At 41.7% G+C, this 28,000-nt stretch overlaps 1 protein-coding gene across 1 annotated transcript; it reads right to left on the bottom strand.

Moving 5' to 3' along the window:
- Positions 1–19: 19 nt before the first annotated feature.
- Positions 20–28,000, bottom strand: ERGIC3 (ERGIC and golgi 3). The gene is made up of 13 exons (XM_036395453.2): positions 27,879–28,000; positions 27,690–27,760; positions 27,094–27,181; positions 26,856–26,975; positions 25,524–25,617; positions 24,205–24,370; positions 22,509–22,566; positions 9,275–9,306; positions 8,528–8,624; positions 6,766–6,830; positions 5,826–5,962; positions 4,941–4,996; positions 20–2,362 (listed from the first exon to the last, which is right to left on the bottom strand). Exons 1-13 carry the CDS (start codon positions 27,964–27,966, stop codon positions 2,283–2,285), a joined length of 1,152 nt encoding a protein of 383 aa, XP_036251346.1. The 5' UTR covers positions 27,967–28,000; the 3' UTR covers positions 20–2,282.

Below are 28,000 nucleotides of genomic sequence, written 5' to 3'. Positions count from 1 at the left end.
GCCCTCCTCACCCTGCCCAGTCTTTTACTAAGACTTTTATTTTTACAGTCCTTAACTAAGGGAATATTTTTAAAATTGCATCAAGGAAGAATAAAAAGGGAAAAATCAAACATGGTGACAGAAGACAACAGAATCAAATACATTTGAAATGATCTTATGTTGAATAAACTTTGAAAACACATGAACCACCACTTCCTTTGCTTTTTGACCCCTTACAACTTTGAAAAGGCATCCCTGCAGAACATGACCCCCCTGCAGATCAAGACTGCAGACCCTGGGGACTGAGCTCCCCAAAGAAGGTTTTTGTCCTCAAGAGCAGGATTAACTTTCTAATTATTAGAAATTAGATTAGATTTCTAATTATTAGAAATTAGGATTTCTTTTATCACTTTCAATCCCTAACATCCTTGATTCAGACTCAGCTTTATTATGGTTCTTAGTCACTTGGGCTTTCAGTCTATTAAAATCACCAGAACTCTTGGACTCATATCCTCCCTACTGATAGCAGAAGCCTGTATTACTTAACTATTGGCTTCATTAATTTTCTGTCTCTCCAGATAGAATCTCCATTTCAGTGTCTTCGATTTCTTCTCTCCACTATTTCCAGTTTCCCATGATGAATACAAGTATTGCACCTTCACCTTCCCTTCACCTTTCTTTAGGTCCTCAGGTCTGCTCTAGGCAATAATCTCCAGTGCTTGTCCAGTTTACAAGCAATTGGCTTTCCTATCAAGGATAAGCCAGTCCTAGATAGGAAACAGTGATGATAACTGTTTCACCGTGGGTTAAACTCTTGCTGCATTACTTCCTTTCATCTTCTCTCTCCTACTATTCCTATAAATTTAGCTACAAAGCTGACATGCATTGATGAGCAATTGAAGCTGTTCAGGTCACTTTTTGATCCTGAGAAACATACAGATACTGTGTTCCATTCCTCATGCTGTAGTAGTACTATGTGATCCTGACCCACTGGATTCATTAAATAGTTTTGTAAAAAATACATTTAAAACAAACCTGCTTTTCAACATTCTTGCTTGAAGATAATCATTCTCCTTACCCACACCACAAATTGCTTCCCTCCCCAGCTGAAAAAACAGTTTTTAGACTCCCTGGTTTATAGGTAAGTTCAATTAATTAAAAACCCCAACCACCTAGCAAAACCTGCTTCAAAATAAATTGTAAAACAGCTTTCTCTCTGCAGTATCTGATCCTGTGCCTGTCCAACTGCTTGGACCAATATTAGAGTCATACAAAAGCAAATCCAGATCTGAGATTTAAGAGTAATCAATCTGTTTTACATCCAATAGGCAAGAATTCACAAATTTTTTTCCTCATTATTTTCAAATTTCTCCCAATATAGTTTCAGATACCAAGCACTTTCCTCACTTGTGCAATCATTTAACATAAAAAAGCCCCATCATCATTACAATCTCTACATACTTTGCCATAATGCAATGTGTCTTTTAATTCTTATTTCCAATTCAGTATCAGGACTAGTTAAAATAATTTAATTATTCTTCCATATGCCTTACTAGAACAAGAGAGGATGGACTTTATTTGAAAATATATGCCAAGGGGAAATGAAAAAAAAATCCAATTAAAAACTCAATTAAAATTCTGGACACCTTTTTTTTTCTGAAACATCAACTTGCATCTTTCAGAAGAAGAACAATTGGGAGCTCCCCCAGCACAGAAAGTACATCCCAGATGCTTAGGCTCCCCATAAATTCCAGGATAGCTGGAAGGCAATAGATGGGATTCAGCACATTTTTATGAAGGTCTGACATACAGCATCAGTGCACCCAGAAACATTTAATGGAAAAATTAAAAATCCCTAATGGTGTTGCTAGAAAGCTTATTTGATGGTAACTTCAATCCATTACAGGTCTCTTGACAATAAAGTACATTATTCCTAGAGGGAAACAGAATGCAGTATCTCCAGCATCTCTGTTGGGAAGGGGAATAGAACTGGAGGAACACAGACTGACACAAAAAGAGTGTGACAGTAGGGCCTGCAGAGCCAGATATGATAGCTAATCTTTATAGCAGCAAGGTTCAAGTTGTTCCATCCACAAACTAAGGCCAAAGAATCAGGGGATATGAGTGGTTAGGGCCATCTGGAAGTTCCAAACCTCTTCTCCTGTGCACTCTCAGAAGATCACTTGTGCTTCAAAGAGCCTGTTCAGTTCTCCTTGGAGGCTTGAGGGGGTTACTTAGTCTTGTTTGTCTGTTTGGTTGGTTTTGGTTTGTTTGTTTTTAAATGGGTTGATGCCATTGCTTATTTATGTTGTCTTCCCAAGTTCAATTTTCTTCTGGATGGCACGTGCTGAGTGATAGATCAAGGAGTCAATGAAACCAGCAACTAAAGGAAAAAACCAAAGGGACGAAGTCAGACATGCCTCAAAGACAGAACAACTCCCAAAGATAGAAAACACAAACCCTACTGACAGAGGAAAGGAATCCCAGGTCCACTAGACAGAAAAAGGTTCTGCTGCTGCTGTTGCTGCTCAGAGCAGTAAAGTCCTCATCTCCTCAGGACAGATAAGACCCACCCTACAGGACAGACGTGATCATGCTTCTCTAGAAAAGATCCCTTTTCCAGAAATAAAAGAGACAGGCTGCATCATGCATGTTTACTGATGACTGAGAAGAGTTTGGAGAGGAAGCTGATGTGCTTTACGCCACTTGTTGCCTTGACTCAGCTTGCAAAGGACTTGTTTCCTATTTCTTGCTCATTTCACAGCAACTCTAAAAGTACCATATGCTGCCCTTGAAGGATGCCCTTTATTGGAGATGGCAATGTACACCTATCAGACACAAAGCAATACAAACCACTACCTTTAATTCTTTCTGCAGTATTTTTCTCAAAACTCTCCAGCCCTGAAGAAGCCTCTTAATTCAGTGTTTGTTTGTGACCACAGAAAAACTCAGAGTGGCCTACTGTACCACAAACCCCAGAGAACCAAGGTTTTCACAGGATACGAACCTTGAGCTCCTGCCAGGGAAGGAAGACAAAGGTTGCTAGGGAGCTATTTTTCAATGATTGGATTTTATAAAGCTTCATATTCTTTCTTTTATTCAAACTTCAATCAAAGGAATAAGTAAATGATTACCTGGCAGTATACAAAGACATTTCAATATGATACAAAGTATTGCAGCTAAAATGGGAATTGAATCCTCTGTTCATTACTATATATTACGATATTCTTGGACTTAATATTTGGTCTATCATGCTTCAGATAACTCTTGTGTGGTTGTTTTGCCCTGAAATTATCTCTACTTCTGGAATCAATTTGATACGGTTACACGAACACTGAGGTGACTTTAGAATAGCACAGAATCATCTAGGTTGGAAAAGATCTCTAAGGTCATAGTGTCCAATTGCCCCCAGCTCTGCCAAATCCCCCACTATACCACGTCCTTAAGTGTCACATCTACACATCTTTTAGATTCCTCCAGGAAGGGTGACTCTACCACTGCCCTGGGCAGCTTGTGCCACAGACAACCTTTTCCATGACAAATTTTTTTTTTCTAATATCCAATCTAAACTTCCCCTTGTGCAACTTGAGGCCATTTGCTTTCATCCTGTCCCTGTTAGAAGAAGAGACTGACCCTCATCTGGCTCCAATCTCCTTTCACATAGTTGTAGAGAGCAAGAAGGTCCCTCTTGAGCTTCTTTTTCTGCAGGCTGAGCACCCCCACCTGCTCCTTATCAGACCTACATTCCTGCTCCTTCCACAGCTCCATTCTCTTCTCTGGACTCGCTGCAGCACCTCAATGTCTTGCTTGTCATGAAGGGTCCAGAACTGAACCCAGGATTCAAGGTACATCACCAGTGTGCAGTGGGGGACAGTCACCGCCCTGGTCCTGTTGGCCACGCTATTGCTGGTACAAGTAATTGACCTTATTGGCCACTAGCTGATTTGATCTCTAGAATACAGAGAGTCTGAGCATGGTGTATGGCAGAAACATGAATTGGCTGTCAAACCAGTCAATGCTAAGGGGCACTTGAATTTGTCATGAAAGAAATTTCTGAATGACTTTCCAATTCAGAGATGAATAGGATAAAATTTATTGCAGACAGAAATTCTGTTTAACAGTATCAGGTTAATTAAACACCGTGACACCTCAGATGATGGGAATCTTGCAGATAAAGGTATGATGTTATACGTAATTGATACAGATGTTATGTGACACAGAAACTGGTTTCTCAGGTTCCCTGACCACATCTTCAGGCTGGCCCTTAACACCCACATGTCTGACTATGAGCACCCTGGATTACTACCTGGATTACTACCTGCACGGCTGCACCAAGGCTGCTCCCATGCACAGAGCTGAGCAGATACTGATTAGCTATTCCAGATGCCAGCACTGAGAGTGAAGTGCAGATACTCAGAAGTATCTGCAGGAACCTCTGAGCCTCTCCTCACAAGACCCCATCTAGTCCTTGAAGAATACTAGCTGGAGGTCCTATGTCTGGGAGCAGTTTGATGTCTCTCAGATATATATTATGCCCATGGCAACCTGGGTTCACAGACTTAACTGGCATTGATTCCACATAAAAACAAGTATCTACTTACAGACCCAACCTGGCCAAGAATGCAAGTACAGACACTTTCATATGGTCTGTGAAGAACAGCTTTGTTAGAAAACAAAATGTCTTGTAGAGCATCAAAATGAAATATTATGACAGGTCTACAGGTCTAATTAAATGAAATGCTGTAATAGGTCTACATTATCTACAACATCTTGTAAGCCTCCAGTGCTAGCTACAGTCTGATGCCACTCCTGCAGCTCTGCAGAACATGTATCACTTCCCAAGGGCTGAAATAATCTGTCTTAATCGAACAGAGATTTATTACTAGACATGCAGACTTTAGAAAGCGTAAGATAGTAAATATTTACACTTTAGAAAGCAAAATGATTGAAAGGTGCAATACCTGTAAATATGCCTCCAACAATGGCACAAACTCCAGTGAGAAAGTGAGTAAAGGACCTAGAATTTGAACAACCAACATGAGCTCAGATACCAATGTCAGTTATAACAACTAATAATTCTAATAATATTCATCATACTATATAAATATGCATTACCTAAATAGTCATAGCTAACAATTCTCATATTAAGGAATTAATTAACCCCTACTGGCTACAGAATAGAGTTTGTCACTGCTACTTTTAGTCATCAGCACTAAAAGGAAGCACTGAATTTATAAACTTGAAAGATGGGCTTTAAATTAAAGACATTCCTACCCAGTGAGAATGCACAGGAGGGTCACGCAACACAGTAATTAAATCCTAAGCACACATTAATACATTTTAAGATATAGACATTTTCTGCCCCCCATTATGAACCTCAAAGACTGGACAGCTACAAGCCCTTCCCTTCCCCGTAGTTGCATTGCCAGCCATTAACCCAGACAGAAGAGGAGGTTCCACACTGGTTGGAAGATGTAGAAAAGTGATAGCAAATTCAGACTAAGGAACCAGTTGGACTGTGTGGGTGCTGCTGGTAAAATGGGTATGCTATGTAAATCTAATCTTCCCATTAGAAGTCTGAACCAAGAACCATTATATCACACTTCTGCTCCTTGCACCACTTTTCTTTTCCATCTTGATACATAGCAACAGAAAAAAAAACAGACCACAGTTCACATGGAGAGGAAGGGCATTGGTGAGCACCTCTTCCTTTTCACTGGCTGGGAAGGGGCTTGGATGAATTTCGGGCATTTGCATTATCATGTCTAAATGACGATGAAGTTTCGAGCTATGCAAAATTACAAAATCAATGAAGGATGAACAAAATAGAATGAAATGTCTCTTACCTGTGTTTCTCTGTCAGCTTCACCATCATGGGTGAAAGTTCATACAGCACAAAGACACCAGGCAGACCCTGGTCTCCCAGTAGCCCATTTGCTATTTTCTCATGTCGTGTAACTGAGAACTGGTTAGTTCTTACCACCTACCAGGAAACAAACACAGCAAACATTGTTTTGCTAACAGGGAAGAGGAAAGGCTACTAAAACATGCGTTCAGTGAACCACATCAGTGTGGCCCTGCCCATGTGGGCAACCTGACAGTGGTTAGAAAGAGTCATGAAGAGCTCTATCAGGATCAGGTATTTGCTATCAGGTCTATTTTTACTATAGGCTACCAGTTAAAGCTGCAGCTAGCCCATGGTATGAAGGAAGCATAACACCCAGGTTGGACTATTTGGTCTCTGCTGGCACACAACAGCATAAGCTGTCCCTCTCAACCCTGAGTCTACGTCATCCTCTGCAGGACCAAAATGCAGTCCCGTCAAGCATGCTTCAGGACACAGAACTGATAGCAAAAGGCCATAAATAATCAAGAGTGAGAAAAAGGAAAATAATACATAGAGGCAGGAGAGCAGAGAAAGACAGAGATAGCCTGTCTTCACATAAATTAAGATCACCCTTCAGCATTCTTCTGTGCCCTGCCATTTTTCTACGCATTGTTCATACTAGCCCTATTCTTAGAACAATTAAACTGTGTTTCTGTAAAATGAAATTATGTTCTATGTTCTATCATCCCTACTAAGTTATCTGACACAAATTACAATCCAAGTGGAGAAAGATACTATCCAGGTTTCTTTACTGAATTCCACACTTGGGGTTTCCAAGTACTGAATGTACAATACAGCCCCTGGTATACATCTGGATCCACAGTTACTGACAGCATCAAGAATATGAGAAGAAAGTGAAGGCTTCCACTTGTCAAAGTAGCAGGAAAAAAAGTACTTACTTCACCATCTACTTTCCTATACACAGTGGGGACCACTTTGACAAAATACTGAAACATCATAGAAGCTATAAGCAAAGAAAGGGAAAGAAATAATTAATATTATGCCATAAACTGGAAGCTTTTCACTGACAGGTCAGGTAGACACAAACTAGTTTTGTTCAGCTTGTCAGGGAACATCTTTCTGCACAACAGCTGCTGGAGGTTTTCAAGGACAGTAAAGTTAATGTCTGAAATGTGTCTTCCTTTTGCCAAAGTGAATTTCATTTCTGCTCCAACCAAAACCAAAACTCATGGCATTTTGGCCTTGAATAAATAGAAAACTTCTACAAACTTGCTACAGCTTTACCAGTAAAACTTCTTGCAAATTCAATTCTAGTCCAGGAAAATGTCTTAACAAAATAGCCCTAAGAAAACTTACTCAGATCTAAATGAGTATCTCATATCAACTTCTAAATGAGTATCTCATATCAACTTCAATAAACATTGCACTTTATTCTTATAGAAGCATGGCATTTATTGTATCAGAAGATGAAAAGGAAGATCTGGACCAGTGAAGAAAAATAAGAAGAATCCCTTCTGTTGCCCCAGACCAGCCTGTTCCTTCAGTTCTCTTAAGGATAACACAATGCAAGAAAAAAGCTATTTTCTATGAAATTCCCTAGAGAAGACTATCCATCCATTTCTACAGCAGAAGTAATTCTTGCATATGGTATCTTTAGCTGCAATAAACATAAACTTGACCTGCAATCTACTGCTCCTACTTCTTTACTGGAGCATGTCTTCAGAACAAATTCTTCAAGAATTTACCAACTGAGGTAAATTTCCCTGAGGCTCAGGATAAAAAGCTTGAGCTTATGCAGAAATTTACCAGTCAGCTACAGGTCCTCCCTCTCAGATAGTTTGTTACTTCACAGAATAACTACAGCATCATAATCGCACTGAACATTATGACACCTTTTAAATTTTTGTACTTTTTTTTCAAACGCCATCCTCTGATTTGGGTACAAGAATCAAAATCAATGGCAGAAAACTTTAAAGAACAGATTCAGGTAGGACTAACAATCCTATCACCACTTCAAAGCAAATTACTTCTTTCTCCAAACTTTATTACATACAGTTCCAACTACCTTCAAAGAAAAACTATTCAGACTTCAGTGGATCTAAAAAAAAAAAACCTCTGCAATGGCATGTAAAGGACCTTTTATAGAAAAGCAGGCTTGTGGAAATAAACTTAAGCACAGCAGCAGCAGGAAGAAAAAATTGTCTCACAAGCCAGCAAATCTGGAGCTATCAATAAAAGATCAGCAATATTTCAACTTCACTGCAGCTTTTCAAGCTCTTACTGTTGGGTATGTCAAGGTCAGGTAGACACCACAGCTCTCCAGCAACTAATAATTAGGCCTTTTTTGTCTACCTTGCATCTTCTGGTTCTCTCTCACGGTAAGCAGTAGTTAGACAGGGCTCTCCTTGAACTATATCGGAGGTAGGCCTTTAATAATGATTCGCTGTAGCTGCTGTTGTGCATTCACGAATGCTGAACAGAGATATCCTTCAGAAACGTCACAGAATCCAAACATGTTGGCAGATTTCTTCCAGGTGAATGGAGACAGCTGCTCCAGAACGAGCAAAAGGTGGAGGAGTCACATTTCACATAACACTGTCAGGGGTTTTGTTGAAACTGAGAACTTTGCTCCTGTTCTCTTCTAATATTTATTAATACAGACACTTAAAAAGAGACGTCTTTCAGCTGTCTTTTATTTACCTTGCTGTGCAGTGATGGCTGTCCCATCCAGAGGGTTCACAATGCCTGGATAATCCCTTCCAAATGAGAGATGTTTGATATAGTGCGTCATATTGATCTGAAATGGAAATGCTAATAACTCAAATAGCTGCCCAGCACATGAGGGGTAAGGTAAAGGACCTGAAGGTCATTATTGGTATATTTTTCTGAGCTTGGCTCTGGAACAGAGACAGGTGCTCCTTTTCTCTGTGTATCCCAACAGTAAACTCCAAAATATTTGCTCTTCTTTTTTATTCATAGGAGATTTCAAGACAAGGAATTTCTCCTTCTCCTGCTGGAAATCTACAGATCTCAGTGCCCTTTCCTCCCATCTATGGAGCAGGCTCTCCCACCCACTCCTCTCCCTACAATAGGAGCACATACTATCAGCTGCCTTGGAGGAATAAGTATGAGCATCGTCTGTTTTCCTCCCAGCACAAGGTAAACTCCAACAGATCCAGAAGCAATTGTGACAATATTAACCATAAGAAACTGTGAAGCATAGATTAAGGAAAAAGGCAGGCTCAGGAAGAGAGGCACAGGCTTGCCAAGCAGCATGCAAATGTCATAGAATGTATTTCAGAGTCCTCTGTGAAAGCAGGACCCAGGTTTTGCTTAGACCCATAAAGCCAAATCTGCAGCAATCTAGGATCTCAATGTGGCAATGGGAGGGAAATCCAGAAGGAAAATAGACTAAAAGAACTAGAACACTGCCGTAGGAACACTTACATTATCAAGTCCGAAGCTCTGCAGATCGTGAACTGTAATAGAAAATTAGTTACACAATATAGCTCACATTGTCATAGCAATAATATCTCTCTCCCATATTCTAGCAATAAGGCAGCTCCTTTCATTCCCATCACAATCTAAAATGGCAAGAAAATTGTCTGGGTTTCTCTCTTGCTTGCATAGTAGGGTGTGTGACAGATAAAACTGCTGTAATACCCCTCCTTACACAGAGCCACCGCTAGAATGAAAGAAAATAAATTTAATTTGGGGTTACTTCTGCTTAGGTATTCAATCCTCACCTGCATGTATTCTTCATCTAGGGCAAAAAAAGACCCCAGAGGTCAGAAAAGAAAGCTTTGCTGTTTGCTACACATAACTTCTCTCACTACTGTAAAACACAGAGGCACAACAGATCTAAACTAACAAATGAGCAGAGCACATGCTTTAATATAACATGCAAGTGCCCTTAAAAATCATCATCATCATCTTAGTAACTCTCAGCACTCTGCCTATCAGCCTTGCTACTGCTGCCCAGAGAACATACTAGGAAAGGAAAAGTCTTCGCAGGAATGGTCCAAGCAGGGTATTTACAAACCACTAGTAGGGCCACAGTGGCTGTCACCAGTGTTGGGATTTGGGGAATTTGGCCTGCATCTCTGCCTTTCCCACATGCAGCAATGTGACAATGCTGGCAACACCACACACCCCTATCAGGATCAGGTAGAAGAGATCTGGCAGAGATATGGTATGGGGATTTTTGAAGGAGTTTTGAATGAGTTAGAGACGGTACCTCTGAGTTTTTTAGATTATGTGATTTATTTTTCTTATCTTCTACATAGGCAGGAAGGGTGAGTTTGGCTCACATCTTCACTGCATGGCTCAGAAGGTCACAAGACCTCTAGTTACAAGACTTTTTAAGAATTTATTGACCAATAAAACACTACCAGCAAGGATATTTATGTTTTTGACCCAATCCTTAAATATTTTGTCTTATGGACTCATGCTACAGTGTAAACTTTATTAGCCAATCATGTTATGACACATAAACCTATAGTACTGCATTCTAAACCTCTTGTTTACCTTTGTAACTACTTTTATTTTTTCTGTATCTTAAACTCCAAAACTCTAAACTTTCTTCTATTTAGCTTAACGTGTCTCTGCTTTAAACTATAAATCCATATTCTCCCTTCCAGCACCTAAGTTTGGAAACCTTTTCCAGGGTCTCAGATCAAATCCTGTGTTTAATTCTAAGCTTTGGCTTACAGGCCCAAAGTTCTGAGAGTTCCCTTCATTTTGGATTCAAACATCTTCCCATTCTTTTTGTATTAAGAATATTCTTTTGATGGCTTAGTCAATTATCTTTCATGCATTGGAGTAGGTAAGGTACTGCTATAAGTGTAACTATGATGACAATCAATATATACATGCTTATCTTTAAAATCTGTGGGAGGCAATGGTTATCTTCTAGTTTGCTACTTAAATGACTTTATGCAATACCAGGAGCATCAGTCTCAGGATGAAAATCTAAATTGCAACTTCATTTCAGTATCCTACCAGGTTTATCCAAAGTCATACAATCAACTCAAAGAAGCCAGAATCTGTGGCCATTTTAACAGGTGCTCATGTGCTCAGGAAGGCAGACTTCACCTTTCAATTTAGCAAAGTAAAACACAGTTCAATAATCGTGGGCTATTACTTTAGGAGCTAATGGAGTCAGATCACCAAGTGTTGCTACATTATTAACAAAGATTAGAAATGCTGCTCCCTTGAGAGCCTAGCACAAGAGACAAGTTGCTGTGTTGATTTGGCACAGCCTGGTTTTTGATAGTGAGGGAGGGCCACAGGAGTAGTTTCTGTGAGAAGCTGCTAGAAGCTTCCACCATGTCCAACAGAGCCAATCTCTGATGGCTCTGAAGATGGACATGCTGTTGGCCCAGTTAGAGAGGCTGGTAATGCCTCTGTGATGACACAGTTAAGCAGAAAAATTGATACACGCATGTGCGCAGTTTTCTCCAGGGGTGGTGAGGTGCCACGGCTGCTGCCGTCCTGGCGCAGCGCATGGCAAGCCTCTGCCGCCTGGCCAACCCCAGCCAGCCGTGTCGTGGGAAGAAGGGCAGGGGCAGTGGCAGCAGCCTCTCCTTCCCAGGCCCCGCAGGAAGAGAGGGGTTAAATAGCGCGGGGCTGTGGTGGCCGTCACTGCCTGCTTGGTGGTGGTGGGGCCGCGTGGCCAGTAGCAGAAACATGGTAAGAGACTCTCTGGCACAGAACCTAGATGAGATTGATCTCTCGGAGCTGCGGGATCCTGTAGGAATCTTTGAATTAGCAGAACTCGTTACCAAAAGCACCTATGAGCAGCAGTTTTACTTCCAGTCAGAGAAGACGAGGAGGCGAGCACATGTGAGGGAGAACAACAGGGCAACACCAAGGTCAGTGAAAAAAGAGGGGGAAGAGGTGCTCCAAGTGTTAAAACTGAGATTCCTCTGCAAGCCATGATGAGGACTATGGTGAAACAAACTGTCCCCCATGAGGCATGAAGTTCATGGGGGATGCAGAGATCCACTTGCAGCCCATGGGAAAAGTGCTCCTGCCAGAGCGGGTGGATGCCAGAGAAAGATGTGATCCAGTGGGAGACCGAAATAGAGAGAGGGCCCCTGCTTCCAGAGATAGAGGGCCCTTGCTTACAAACTCAGACTATCCTTAGGGGACTCACCCCATGGACAAGTGACATGCCACAATAGTTTTGGGAAGACTGTTTCTCCGTGGGAGGGATTCATGCCATAGCAGAAAAAAGACTCCGCTCCCTGAGCAAAAAGAAAAAGATCTCGGGTGACGAACTATCAAAACCAACATTTCCTGTCTCCCTGCACTGTCAGTGGGAAAGTGGGAACAGCTGGGGGCAGAAAAAGATGGTTTAAAGTCTTATTTTACATCTCATTATCTTCCTCTGACTCTGTTAATAAGAAACTTACTTTATATCTTTAAATTTGAACTTGTTTTGCCCTTAAGTGTTTTCTCTCTCAGTCCTCATCTCAACTCAGGAGCCCTTAGTTTTTTTCCCCTCTCTGCCCAGTTGAGAGCAAGAGAGGGAGAGCAAATAACTTTCATGGGTGCCTGGTATTTGGCCAGTAGCAAACCACAACAGCTGCAAAGCTAAAGATCTGATTTGAACTAGCCTCTCCTTTAAAACTAGCCTCTCCTTTCTACTTAAGTGTGCTGTGAACTCTTTTTTTCAATTAACATTTTTCAGTAAACCATCAGAAGCTGTACTTGTATTTATATAAAACCCTTACTAAACCTAAAGAGATAGGCATGAAAAATAGAGAACATACAGTTAGAAAAGGAAATGCTAAAGTACACTCCTCCTGAGGCTCTGATGAAGGGAGAGGTCCTCTTGCACCTAAATGCCCAGAGACTAGGCTGTCGGACTTGGAATTAAGGCAATGGGTCTGCATTTCAAAGAGCTCAGAGATGCACTGGCTTCAGATATTCCTTTTGCTATCTCTGACTGGAGTGCAGACCTGTCACTGCAACTAGCACAGTGACAGCACACAGGTTTGTTGTTCCTGTGCTGACAACTGTATCAATGAACTTTAAAAAAGAAATTCCTAGTAAAAGTTTGGAAGTATATGTGATGGTGGGCAGGGGAAATAAAGAAATAAGTGGCCTTGGCATTATGCTATGTTATTCTTAACAGTTACCAGCAACACTAGGCTATTTCATGTTGCACTTATTATTTGCACTTAAGTTAAGAGGTCAGTGGCTTAGCTGCCAGTGAAGTGTCAAGTCTTGCTGCCTTTTGTACAGACACTAGCTGGCTAACCTTCAATTATTACAAAGTTCCACAGAGATCCTGGCTCGGATGGGTCTGCATTTAAACTGGACCTACATGAAGATCCTTGTGGGTCCCTTCTATCTCAGAATATTCTATGATTTCATACCACCAAAGGAATAAAACTTTCTTTGTCCCACCATCTTTCAGTCCCTCAGCTCATTCCTATCCCACCCACCTTTCAGTCATGAGCCATCTCAGACTCTGTAAAAGGCTGAAATGCAAGTCTTGCTTTATCTGAGGCTATTCTTCCTGTCAGAACAACTCCAAAGTAAGGTAAATCCCACAGCTGCACTGGCACAGGGGGTTAATCCCACAGCTGCACTGGCACAGTGATGCACAGAGAGGGAGAGGGATGATCCTTGTGGTAGCTGTGCTCCTAGAACCCTTTGCAGGATATTATGGTGTTTATCAGATTTATCACCTGGGTAGTCACATGTGTTGGTACATGTGAAGTTGTACTGAGGACTACTGAGCATGACAAAACTTACAGGAACAGCATAGTACCAGAGAAATCCCAGGGCATTACCTGAGAAGGACCAGACATTAACCAACATGTTACACTAGATTTACATTGTGTGTGACCCCTATTATTAGTTATGGCTACTGAAGAAAAAATGTCCCCGGAGTGCTCTGCTATGCTTTCCACAACTAAGTAGTTTTTATAAAATTCCCCTCCAATAAGTGATTTACAACTCTGCAGTAGAGCTGTTCAGTTTCTAAAAGAGTCTTCCACCATCCTGCAGGTTTATTTCTCCTTGATCACTGATGATTATGCTAAGCACATATGTACATACTCTATGTTGCAGATACATGGTTAGCTTAACATAAACCAGCAGGTTATTTAGCCTGCTAAGATAAGGAACAGGACGAGGAAAGAGAACAGAAGATCTTTAAAAGACTGTCTGCTAGGACCAAAGACTCTTATTTCTGAAGAAACAAACACATTTTTTCATTTCCTTAACCACACCTAAAAGGCAAAATAAAGATACCTGCTAAACATCTTAAGTTTCACAAGAACTCTGTCTGCTTTATAGAATCAAGATTTGTTCATGCTTTTAGTAACACAGTTTTAACTAATGCTGTCTATCTGAAGAATTCTCCCCATCCCGCATTTCTGACCTGGACAATGACAAAGCCTCCTTGGACTTCACAAAACTCAGTTCTTGACCCCTAAAAGAAGATTAACAGCACTTACAGCCATTCAGGACTCTGTCAATAAACATGTGAAGGTTCAAAAAAAACCAAAGACTGCCACACAAATACATTGCTCCAAAGTGAGATAGGACACCACTTTTCAAAGTAGGGATGAATTTTATGGAGGAAAGTATCTTACAGGAGCACAGCGGCAGGAAGATGGAAGTGGCATAAAGATGTGTTGTGAAGAGGGGAATGAGGCAGGGAGCAACACAGAAAATGTTGCGGCTAAGCAAAACTGAGAGTCTGAGCCCTCTGCCAGATGCTACTGACTTGAAACACCACATCTCAACCTGCAACTGCCATGATTACCCATAGAAAAATCCAATGGTTTACTAACGCTTGTAAAAGTTCCTACAAACTGCTCACAGATCAGCTGGCTTGGTACATGAAATTTCAGGACATATTCTGTGGAGAGCTTTGTGGACAGCTGGCTAGCTGAGAAAGGGCATGTGGACATGATACCGCTGATTAAGATAGAAGAAAGCAAGTCTAGAAGTTAGCAGTCAGTGTCCAATCACTGATGCGACCTTGCTGCAACATGAGGATGGGGGAGAGGATCTTTTGCCAGAAATATGGAGATAGCTTCAGCAGAATAACCACAAGAATGTAAAAGTAATAACAAAATAACTATAAAAAAATAGAAATAGGTGTGGTTGCCTGATGAGTAATTAATCAATAATGAGCTCAGCTTTGCAATATGTATAAGCTTCATTAACACCAATATAAATATGTGTGAGCTATCAATAAACTTTGAGATTTGTAGATCACGCATATCGTGTGCCGCAATTCTTCCGCCGACCCGACAATATTCTCTAACATGCTGCACAAATGAAATTAAGTGAGATAATTCTCTCATCCGACTTGAAAAGGCAGAAGTTGCTCTAACATATCAGCACATTCCCCTCAAGCACATTAGCGGCACAGTGCAGCTAAACATTTGCCAAAACATTATCTCCAACATGGGGATACTAAAATCATTTAAGACAAGGATTCTCCACCTTTTCCACCTCGTTTACCACAGAAGAATGACCTGGCACAGCTCTCCTATTAGCTTCCTGGAAAACTTCTCAAATCCCAGCCTAGATCAACAGCTCTTTCCAAAGGAGATTTATGGGCTCAGCAGATAGCAAAAATCATGTTAGTTCTGTAGTCCAGAGGAAAAAAAAAAGGATACACCAACACCTAATCTCAACAGCATACACTGGGAAAACAAGTAAAGTAGAAGAGAAAAGAGAAATGCTCATATCCTTACAAAGAGATTCAGGTAGAGTAGTATTTAACGTTCATACCATAAAGGGGGAGAGAAACATCTGTGCTTATGTGCTTTTTAGGCCATATAAATCACCCCCTAGACAGCTAAAGGAACTGATATATGGTCAAGCAATCTTTTAAAGTGCAACAGAGAACTCAAAATGCAGTAATTAATCACGAAAAGGAAAAACACAGTGGGATGTGCATATATGTTAAGTGAACTCCAAAGCAGCATGCCAAACAACAGTATTGGTTATATTTAGATTATTTTTCAGTCATAAGATAAGAGAGATAATTTTAGGAGCAAAGCTATTCAGAAATGCACTCAAGGTTTATATTTACAACATATTAACATTCAAAGCTGAGTAATAGGTTCTTTATTCTTAATCAGTCCTGTGCTATTTTCATCCCACCTGATATACAGAGGAAATAACAAATCATGAGGCTGATTTTGTTCATTCTGTTGCAAGATCCTGACAAAGGTGAATACCAGGAAAGATTGGGCACAGGGAAATGCATGTTTGAACAGCACATCTCAAGGGAGGTAAACTCCTTTTTTGTTTGTTTCAAAAGCTTGTTCATTTGTATTGAACACTGTGCTGTATATACATTTAACACTAACCAGTAACTGTCATAGACTTACAGGGCCTTATAGTTGTATGGGCCTCTGAATTCTTCCCACAGCAATTTGATCCCCTCAGCTACATCTCTGCTGGGGCTTCTACAATAGTATGATTTTTGGTATAGAGAAGGAAAGGCTGCTCCAGAGGGCTACTTGACAAATGTTAAGCATTCCCAACAACTGGTACAACTTGAGCTCTGATGGATGATAGTGAAGTGACAAATGAAAATGTCATTTTTGTTGTCTCCAAAATAGACTTTTTATAACTTGAAAACAGTTTGTCCACCATAAATGGGTGAGACCTTGCATCTTTCAGCACCAAGACAACCAAACTCTGGTAAGAGGTCACTAGGGTAAAAAGAAAAGTCCTCAGCAGTGCTGAGGATGAAGTAAGACTCTCAGTGTTCAGTATTCAGTATGGGGATAAAAACAGTTCCCTAACAGACACTACTTTGGGACAGAGGTTAGAATGAGTTCATCCACACCTCCTCTATGGAAGGAATAGTGTACAGGTGATCAGAGGATTTGGATCTTCCCACACTGAACTGGTGTCCTGATGGAGACTGAGTCCCACATCATTTTTTAAAGTATATTGTTGGGCAGGAGAAGAACTCAGATAAGTAACTGCTACCAGTAGATGCCTGTGCAATAGTAACAAGCCCACAACTACTTGGGCTATAGGAAGGGAACAGAGAAGGAGACTGCAGTCTCTGCAGAAAAAGGAGCTAGTGTGACTTGCTCTTGGCTGACACTGAGAAGGTGCCAAGGGACTTGAAAAATGACAACCAGTCTGCAGTCAAAGACTTGGTATCTTTTCACAATTAATAAATCAAAACACTAAAAAGTATGTAAAAAAAGAGAGGCTATTTGGGGTCATCCACAGCGTCCAAGGATGAGTTTAAATAGGTTCTGGCTGTCAAACAAGCTCTAGCAGAGAAATAAAGAAGACCTTTGTTAAATACATAAACAGAACACTAATGAGGATGTACAACTGACCAGTGGATCTGACTCCTAGAGAGCTAACAAAGCTTCACACCTTTCTAGGCAAAGCTTGGTGGCACCAAGGAGAAGACTCTTTTTCCAAGACTGTCATCATAACAAAGAGCAGCAAACCTGTGGTTTTTCCTTCCACAGACATCACCACAAAAGAGGATGAAAACAAACGGTAATCTCTCAAAAACAGCATCTTCAAAGATAACTTTGTTCCTCCAGACATGTAGGGTGCAAGGAAACCACAAAATTTGGACCACATACAGATTTCTTCATCCACAGAAATTGTGACAGTCATTCAGAGTGTGTCCTCAGGACAGAATGTCCTGTCCAGATGCCACCATCTTCTTTTTAAGGAATTGAAGGAGTCTAATGAGACATTTTAAATAATCCTGAAAAGCTCTCTGGCTGTCAAAAAAGCATGAAGGCCAATGTCTTTTCTAAAAAATACATACAATATGGTGTAGCCATATCAGAGAGAAAAGCAAGGCACAATATGACAACATGATGGCACCTCAGCAACAGAGTGATCCAAAGACAATCTAAAGGAGGAATGAGAACCCTCAGCCTTTTCCCTTGACTATAAGAAACAGAGCAAGAAAGATGGGAAGTGATATAGATAACATCACTCTCCTCAGGAGCCTACCATTAGGTAGGTGAAGTTTCCACAGGCAGGAAAGTCACTCTCAACTACTGCAGATGAAGCAGGAGATGGCTGCTGCTGTACAGGCATGGACAGACATGGCAGCAGCCCCTGAAGCACAAATCTCAGAGGTTAAACAGCTAAATCACCCAATCATTCCTCTTTCCTCTGAGACAGGAAGGAAAGACTGCAGGTGTGAATTGCTGCAAAAGAAAACAGATACAATATTCAGTCATAAATTGGCCCAGCTGATGGTGGAGGCTGTCCTTACAGATGCAAAAGTGAAAGAGAGAACTTCACCAAAATCTGCAGCACATTGCATGAACAAACATAAAATCTCAGTTTAGGATTCAAAGTCTAAACAGACAACACTGAAGCAACCCCAACCTCAGCAAGAACCAAATGAATAAGCAGGGCTTGAGGCTGTGCTGCTTAAAACAGAAGACTCTAGGTATTGGTAATGTTTGATTCTGGCCTCCCTCAATGCAGGAGAACCAAAACTACTTGTTTCAGTGTTAAGAATTCTGATTGGAAGTGCTTCAGTCCTCCTCACAATCTCTTTCAATCCTCCTCCTAATGATCTGGGATTTCTTAGTGCAACCGAACAACAAATGACCATTTGCAGCCAGTAAGACATTCCAGAGCTGGGGGTCTTCTCTGACACTGATGCTGTCACATCATGGTGCAAGCCTAAAGTGACCAATTTTAAATGCTTCCAATAACTTGGAATGAAAAGCAGCATCACTGCTTGCTTCAAAAGCAACACATTTCCAAAGGTTCAGCTCAGATTCTCAGGGAACACAGGATGTGAAGAACAGAGACGGAGTACCTGTCCAAGAAGTTCAAGCATTATATTTATGCACTAGCTAATAGGTAATTAACCATTTTAGAGGGCACAAAGCCATAAGATCAGCCATGTGAGTCATCCTAGACAGGACAATTCTGATGACCTGAGATTAGGAATGAGTAGCAATACACACTAAAACATACTAATGGTGAAAACTAAGATAAAATACTACCTAGTAGTAAAGTGCTCAGTCTCTAATGGAGAGCTGAGAACACAGAGCTTATGCAAATAAAGTTATATATAACTGAAGTTAAATAAAGTTATATATAACTGAAGTTAAATAACTAAACAGATGCTGCCACATGCATCAGCCCCTCTTATTCTACTTTCTGAGATAAAGCCATTTCAACTTGCTTCTCCCTAGGAAAGAAGTTACAGTTTCAAGATCTTAACACCAAGCACACAACAAGAGTTCAGAAGCTTAGATAAGGATTACATCTGCAATCAGATCTACAAAGTGCTGCTTAATAGGACCCTTGGGACAGTCACAGTGATGCCCATGTCCATTTCCTGGCTGGAGATCTATGATCAGGAACCTCAGCATAAGAAGAGAGGAACAATGCAAGAGAATGAAAAGCTGATATGCAAGCTTCAGTATTTCAATGCCACCTCAAAATAAAAATCCAACAATCAGCTGTACAAACGTGGTACAGACTCCAATAGGAGGCAAGAAGAATGATGCAGTGGACTGAACTTTCCACACTACTCATATTGATCCTCATATTTTCTACTGATTCATATCAGTAGGGAATAGAAAGAAAAGCAAAAATACTGTCAGTCATTAGTTCTGCATCAAGTAGGTCTAGTAAAATTATTTAGTGAATTGTTAATGTGACTTACAACAACAGTTTGGAATATTCAAACTTCTTTTAGACATTCAACTTCATCCTGTGTGACATTCTGCTAAATGTATTAACAGGACTGCATGTTAATGCAGACCTTACTGAAAGAATCAAACACCACAAGCACTTAAGTTCTTGTCTGGAACTATGATCCAAATGAGATACAAGTTCTGGAAATATCTCACAGAACTCTGTCCTCTAATACTAGTCAAATTCTTTACCTGTAATTAAAGGGAAGAAAAAACCCCAAAAGATTAGAAAGAAAGGTTACAGTCAGTCATGTACAAAAAAACAACCATACTCTAAGCAGTCCATTTTTCTTATGGGTCTTGAAAACTTCCTTGTTTGTTGGCTAGTGCAATGAAAACACTGCCAAGGAAAAGGCTGGGTAAAAAGGAAAATCCCACATTATGAATAACTAGGAAAGCAAGAGAGAACAAAAGGAAGAAAATCATTAGGCCACTGCTTCTCATGCTTAGCCTGGACCACAATTCTGGATGCAGCCTGGTACCTTCAGATAGAGCTGAACTGAAAGAGGTTCAGAGAAATCCTGCAAGGAAGCTCAGAGGTTGACTGGCGTCCACAAATGACCAGCTTCACAAGCTGTGATTCTTCAGCAGGGAAAGATATACCCTGAGCCCTGCACAGGAAAGGCCTATGAAATGCTGAGGGGCAAGGAGAGAGTGGGAAGCAACTATGTTCTTTTTCCATAGACAAAGAGGAGGCCATCAGATACAGCCAGCAGGAACAAGCAAATGAGTGGATGAGGTTGGCAGTAACTACACAGCCCTTTTGGGTTTTTGTCACCCTAGTTTTTTAAGATTTTCTAAGCCTTCTGATGTTGACATTCTTGTAGTGAACTTTCTCACACACTTTCTGTAAATAACTCATTGTTTTGGATTCCTTTATGGAGGAAGAGAGACAAACTGTTAGTTTAACCAGTGTCATTAGAGAAGTGTCACTGTCACCCTCCAATCCGCTGTCACTTTTAGAAAACTATAAATGTTAGAATCAGAAAATAAACTTCCCTTTTTTCTTTACCTTGAGAACAGTAGTGAGCTTCTGTTCTTTCATGTCCTATAGCGACAGGTTTTATCTGTATTTTCTGAGTGAATTTTAATTCAGCTCTGCAGCATTTCTGGAGGACATGGAATTAGAGAGCTATCCTGACCTCTCTGTACACAAAGTACTTACTCTGAGGCAGCCTGAATTCCTGTCTGTTACAGAGAGGTGTAATACAGACATGCTTCTCCTTAACATATATGCCATGACTTTGTTGATTCTGGCTGTAGTAAGTTTGCTGTTGTCATGATAGTTTAAGCACACAAAGGAGGTTTTGCCACAATAAGTTAAACATTTTTTTTGTTACAAATGATCAGTATTATGGGGGAAGCCAGGCTTTTCTCATTATTGTTGTTTGTACAAGAGTGCTTCTGTGCTCAAAAGTTTGTCTGTTGTTCTCCAAATACACCAGTTACTCCCACCAAGCACATTCACATTCTCCCCTGACCTTAACCTCAGCAGTACAGATTAAATTGGAGTGAGTGATAAAAGGAAAAAATACAGATTTGATGTGTGGACTCTTCACTGAATAAGGAATTGCTTGGATGATCACATGCAAAGGGTAGTGGCCAATGGCTCAATATACAGATGAAGACAGGAACAAGTAGGATCCATGTTAGGAGAAGTACTGTTTAATGTATTGTCCACTGCCATCAGTGACATGGACAGTGAGACTGAGGGCACCTCAGCCTATCTGCAGATAATAGCAAGTTGAGTAGTGAGGTTGATGTGCTTGAGGGGCAGGATGCCATCCAGAGGAACCTGTACAAGCTTGAGAAGTGGGGCCAGTGAACATCATGATCAAGTGGAAGGTGCTGCACCTGGGTCAGGGCAACCCCCGGTACCAATACAAGTCAAGAACTGCCCAGGGGAGATGGAATTGGGGGTGTTAGTGGACGAGAAGCTTAACATGACCTGGCTACGCACTGGCAATCAAGACACCACTTGCATATTGGGTTCACTCCCAGCAGTATGGGCAGCAGGTGAGAGGGAGGACACTCCCTCTCTATTCCACTCAGGTGAGACCCCACATGCAGAGATGCCTCCAACTCTGCAATGCCCAGCACAGGGAAGATGTGGACCTGCTGGGTCTACATGAGTACACAAAGATGCTCCAAGGGCTGGAACACTTCTACTACAGAGAGAGGCTTGGAGAGCCTGGAGAAGAGAAGGCTCTGGGCAGACCCAAGAGCCCCTTCTAACAGCAAAAGGGAACTGTTAGAAAGATGGGAACAGACATTTTAATAAGGCCTGTTGCGATAGGACAAGGGGCAATACTTTTAAATTAAAGAGTGCAGATTCAGACTGAATATAAGAAATTGTATATGTTGAAAGTGATGAGGCATTTGCACAGGTCGCCCAGAGATCTGGCAGACAGTCCCTGGGAACATTCAAGACCAGGCTGGACTGGGCTCTTAGCAGCCTGCTCTAGTGGAAGGTGTCCTTGCTTATTGCAGGGCAGTTGGACTACATGGCCTTTAAAGGTCCCTTCTAATTCAAACCATTCCATGATTTTGTAAACTACCGCTATTGTTCTCACCACGCTATATTTATATATATACTCAAGGAAGTCCTTCACAACATGATTTTACTCTGAACTTCATGAATAGAGGAAAATATCCCTTCTAGAGGTACTTGTAGTTAGGTTCAGGACTGAAAATTTTACTTGAGGTTGTTTGACTGCAAAGCAGCAAAGTTTTGCAGAACTGAGAGACTACCCAGAAACATCCTCTACCAAGTTCTTCCACGCTCATGTGGCAGCACCCCTAGAAACCACTTTTCTGTTTGTCCATGATAGTTCTAAACCACTGTAACAAAACTTCAACAATGTCCTCCTCACTGAAGCAGTGATGTTGTTACTACAGACAGTAATGCAAAGATATTAAAAGAAAATGGTCAGACACTTGAAACCAAAAGGTCCAACAAACAGGAAAAGAAAATATTTTACCATGTACATGAGACTGTTGAAAACTTTTTCCTGGTGCAAAGTGAAAATTTCCAGCTACCTGCAGGAGACAATAAACATTCATTAATCTGAATCTGTGTAAGCAAAGCAGTTGTACTGGTGTTTGGATTTTTAGGATTTTGTTTACACAAGCCAGACACCAACTGACTCATTTTCACAGGGGACAGTAGCAGCAGACATTATCCTAAGAGAGGTATGAATTTCCCATGTTCATTACAGCCTGTGATGCTGAAATCCATAATTAATTACTGATGTGGATAACAGCTGTTCTATCCAGATTATTTTGTGGACATAAAAAAAAGAAAAGGAGGAATTAACTCCAAGTAGGGAACTGACTGGTCCTTCAGAAAATACAAAACAGTATCAAAGAAAAAGAGAGGAGAAAGTGAGGATAAACACTTATAACAATAATCAGCAGTGATCCATTGTATAAACCCATGAAAAGAAGAGCATGCAAAAATAAAGCACTTAACCTACTAAACCCCCCTCCCAAAGCAACCCAACCCCCCAAAAATCTGCAAAAGACAAACTGGTAAAATTTCATCCTGGACTCTGAAAGGGATATGGATATTAGATGCCAGTCCTCCCTAACACTTACTAGCAATCACATGCATTCTGCCTTGGAAGATTTGAATGTACCAAGTTCAAGTTCATTCACTGTATTACATCTTTGATGCCTGGACAAACCTATGCTTTATGTTAACTGCAGACCTGTTGAGAATGAAGATGCACAAAGTTCCAAGTGCCTAAAAAAAGGCCCCAACAACTTCCCCAGTGACACTCACACTTGGACCATTCCTACATCCAGAATTCCCCTGGAATCTTCCTGATCATCATATATTGTGAGAGAGGGTCCCATAACAGTTCAATACCTATGATAATGCTCAAATCACAATCTCTGGATATGAGAGTACAAGGTCTACTTTCTAGAAATAAAGACTGTGGTTTCCAGGAAGAATACACAAGGATAAAAGAAAAAAAAACAAAAAAAAAAAAAGAAAAAAACAACAGTGTTTGAAGTTAAAAAGAAACAAAAAAATAAATAGCCTGGGTCTGACTTCTTCTACAGGGTACTTGGGCATGCAACCTGTGTGTTTGTGAGGGTAACCCACAAAATGACAGATTACATAGTTACCTGGTGCATCTTGTGTATTTTCATACATCATTTGCATAAACCACCTCTCTGAGCATTTTCAGCCTTGACAACCAACTCCAATAGCCTTGCTTCCTGTTTTTCTAAAGAAGATAACATTTCACTCTCTCCAACACCTCTGCAGGCAAGTTGGTTACTGCTATCTCCAGCACCCACTTGTGGCCTCTGATTTAAAACCGGAAGGGCAGGTGGAACAATTCAACCTCAAAGAAGCTGCCTCTCCTCCTCCAGAAATCTCAGCAAAAAGACTTGGCACCCAGGTGGGAGGAAAAGACTAACTTCTGCAGCTGCCATGACTTCCTACCAGCCCACAGAACACAAACCAGAATTAGCCTCTTTTCCACTGCTCTTCCTGACTGTCCTCCTGAACCCCATGACAAGCACAAAGATGTTGCTGACCCCAAAGGTTATACTATAATAGTCTTGTAAGCACCTAAAACTGGAAAAGGAGAGGAATGCCCCAACTCTGCCTTTTCACAGTCCTCACCATCATGCAGCAGGTTCACAGCAAAAGCTCTCTCTCACCTTGTTGACCTCTAGGAAACCATACACTTGGCAGCCCTCATTCTTCTGCTCTTGCATTTTCTGGCTAAACCCTTCCCTCTTGCACTGCTCTATGCTATCTGGGTTCTTGAAGGCCCAGCCTCGCCGCCTGTATGCTTCTCTGACATCGTCACAAGTATTACAACACCTGCAAAAAGCACAAGCACCATCTTACCATCTTTATCATTAAGAAGAGATGCTCCAACTCAGGACTAGAATCCTTGACAGATTCTTCTTCAACAAAGCAGCAACACAAACATTGGGGACTGGACCTTGGAAAGTGGCCTAATGCTCCTGAATGAGCATGATCTTCTTGATGTGCCTTTTGAGGTTTGGAGGTGAGGATGCACGCTGTTTGAATACAGGACTGGAGTCCAAAGAAGGCTCTGCCTGGCCGTTTACACAGCCAAGGGATCCCTTGGCAAAGAAATTTGTCACAAAAACAACATCAGCGTCCCCCAGTTATAGGCAGTTTGGAACTTCCTCATGTGAACAAAGCATCTGCCTGTTTCTATTGCTCCTTTCCTCTGTTTTTAGGCCAAGACATTGGGCTAAAGGGGGGCTTAACTACAAACTTTCTTTGTACTTTTCTACCTGTGGACAATACCTTGGTTACCAGAAAAAAACCCAGGTTTCTTCCTTGGTTTCATGTTTTGGTGGACATGTTGAACAAATTCCTGCTGTTGAAGGCAGCAGTTATGAATACCTCAAGATGAAAACATCTCTGGGAAAGGACACAACTTGACAGATGGGACAAACCAAGTTATCACTGAGCCAAAAATAGCCAAAATTAGTCCAGAACCTATATGGATTATCATGGATCCATTTATACAGTAATTTCCTGTTCGGAGGAATGAGAAATACGAAAAGACGCCTGTTGTTTGTGTGAACCATAGATGTCTGGTCTTTGCTCCTGTAAGGAAACAATGCCACCAGCAGCAGTGAGAAGGCAAGGCCAGGGCATAACCAGGTTTTATGTCAAGATAACTCGTGTAACAGTGAAATAATTTAAACACCTCTGCTCTGGACACCAAACAAGCCCAGAAAATCTCTCACCTGCTGAGATACAATTTTTGTACTGCTTAAACAGGCATGTAGACAATCCAAACAACCTAGAGATGCACCTTCTCAACAATCTTGAGTGCAGCTTCCAAAGGCATAGCCAAACCACAATATCACTGAATATGTGCCTGAGAGTAGGATTTCATTGCACAGACCTTCACAGACATTTGGGAAAAAATATGCATATAATATACCAGGATTCAAATGCTAAGAAGATAGGAAAAAGGTGTAAAGGTTACCTAATGTCCTCTGACTCTGCCCCATAACAGCTCTCGCAGCGATCAGCATCCAAAGAATTTGGATCAAACACTTTTTCTTCTTCTTTTCCCAGCTCTAAGACAAAACGAGATTCAAAGTGATGAGACACATCTAGAAACTCTGTCTTGTACTCTTGTTCTGCTCTATGCATAACACTCTGCACACACAATGTGCTACTGCACATCCTGCACCCAACGCCCACCTAAAATGGTATGTATGTACCCTGCTGATGTGTGGAGTAAAACCAAGAAGGAGAATAGTATTTGTCCTCTCAAGAACAGCCTCCATGGAAAGAACTGGCTATCTGTAAGCCTTGCTGAAGCATCAGACATTACTTGCATAAAGGCTTTGCTAAAATGTTGTCTTAAGTAGACCCAACCAGTACATTATGAGCAATACAGGACTTGCTTAAAAACATGTAGAATAGTTTTTGTCCCCAAATAATAATTTTTAAAGTCACAACCTGTGGTGGCTGCTAAGTGACACAGCAGTAAGAACACTATCACCACATTCCCATGACAACCAGAGAAACCCTTGTGCCTGCCAATTGTTCAGCTCTTGGCTTAGTTTAGCCTTTCAGTGTCAACAACAGAAATGTTAAATCTAAAGTGGTACAAAGCTAAAAATTTGGTCATGTTGATACTCAGAACTACACTGACTCCCAGAAAACAGAATAAGTAACTCATGCTCCGGAAAGGAAAAGTCAAAATAGTACTACTGTGCAACTGAAAAATGCTTTGTCAGAATCCTTTCTGGTTGGTATCAAAGAACAAGGATGAGTCATAACATGTAAAAAATGTAGAGGAGAGGTTTATGTAGCCAAGGATCACTTATTACAGCTTGCAAACAGATCAACTCATATGTATTTATGCAGGTGTGCATTAACACACACAGAGTTAATGGAGTAAAATGCAAGTTTAGGCTTAAAGGTTAAGTCACTGGAGCCTTCCCTAGAGAAAGGCTCTTTCCTTGAATCACACAGTCTCATTTGCTCACCCACTGTGATTTAAAGCCAAATTTTGCAAGAATAGCTGCTTGATTTCTAATCCCAAAAGACCACCAACTGTGCAACTTTATTCCTCAAATGCATCCATGGGTCTTTATCATAGTTTCAGAGGGACTGGGCAAAGATTTTCCTGCAAAAGTACTGAGTGTAAGAGTAGTTTAATAGATCTGCATGCTATAAGGTATTCAAGACTTTGTGGCATTTAAATACTCTACAGCTGTCACCTTGTCCCCACAAATCTCAGAAAAGGCATACAGTGGAAAGACTAATAGAGCATCCAACCAGGACAGGTAGAAGAGCATCTTACCATGTCTCTCAGCCTCTGGAGTTACACGATTCCCAGCTTTATCCAACCGTTGTTTAAACAGATTGTGCTCTACATCCAGCTGCTGCTCTCCTGCTACATCCATTGCATCAATGCTCAAATCTGAAACCAGTACAGAAGGAAAGTGATCTATAAGCATACATTTGTTATGGGCACACTAAGCCTCTTGAGTCCCTGCCAAGGACAAAAATTATCATCATCATTCAGAAGTCTTACTCACAAGCACAAGGCATATGCGGAAAAATAACATCTAGATTGATCTTCAGTTTATCTCCCCTTGATTTATCAACGTATAATTCTGGATGAACCTGGGAACAAAGGAAAAACAGTCCCATTTTACTTGTAAGCAAGTCAAAAGGCTCCTTTCCCTGGGTGCTGTGGCCCAGGAGCTGATTTTTAAGACAGAAGAGGTTTGCCAGACAGCTAAGCCACTGTCCTGCACAGCCCAGCGCATGCCATTTGCAATGCTGTTAAATACTGGGGGATCTCTGAACGTGGGGAAGGAACAGGGCTTCAGCGCTTGCTTTCCCTTCTTGTCATGGCATGGCTGCTCGCAGGCGGCGTGACGTACCGCCGTCCTGGCAGGACGCCACAGGCGGGGGAGGGCAGCCCGCAGCCGCGGCGACCGGACAGGGCACAGAAAAACACCGCGAACAGCAGGTCTGTGCGGGGCGAAGCTGCTGCTGGGCAGCCCAGGGCGGAGGCCCGGCGAGGGCAGGGGCGAGGGCCCTCCAGCCACCCTGAAGGGTTGCCCCTCGCGAGTCGGAGGCAGCACCGGGGGACTGGGGCCGTGTCCGCTCCGTCGGCGGTACTTACCTCCTTGGTGAGGTAGTACTGCAGCTCCGAGAAGAAAAGCAGCACCATGATGAGCCCGCTAACTGCCGTCACTGCCGGGGAGACGAGAACCACTTTCAGCCCCGCCGCAACCCGACCGCCGCCGCCCCGAGTCTCTAACGAGCGCCGGCTAGCCAAGGTCCCCCGGCCACCCGCAGCGCCCCCGCTCACCCAGCGCTCCCCCGCACGTCTTAACCCGAAAATCTTCGAGGGTCTTCGGAAAAGCGTCGAACCGCTTCAGCCGCCACAGCGACTCCATGACGCCGCGCGGCCCGGAACCGAACCCTTCTTCC

This window comes from Molothrus ater, chromosome 17, assembly GCF_012460135.2.
Source record: "Molothrus ater isolate BHLD 08-10-18 breed brown headed cowbird chromosome 17, BPBGC_Mater_1.1, whole genome shotgun sequence".
Lineage (NCBI taxonomy): Eukaryota > Metazoa > Chordata > Aves > Passeriformes > Icteridae > Molothrus > Molothrus ater.
This window is presented reverse-complemented; position numbering and strand designations above follow the sequence as displayed.

Coding starts and splice junctions, on each gene's coding strand:
- ERGIC3 (XM_036395453.2), bottom strand. CDS start 27,966: ATGGAGTCGCTGTGGCGGCTGAAGCGGTTCGACGCTTTTCCGAAGACC. Junction 27,182..27,689: donor AGTACTACCTCACCAAGGAG/GTAAGTACCGCC, acceptor CTTTGTTCCCAG/GTTCATCCAGAATTATACGT. Junction 4,997..5,825: donor AAGCTGACAGAGAAACACAG/GTAAGAGACATT, acceptor TTCAAATTCTAG/GTCCTTTACTCACTTTCTCA.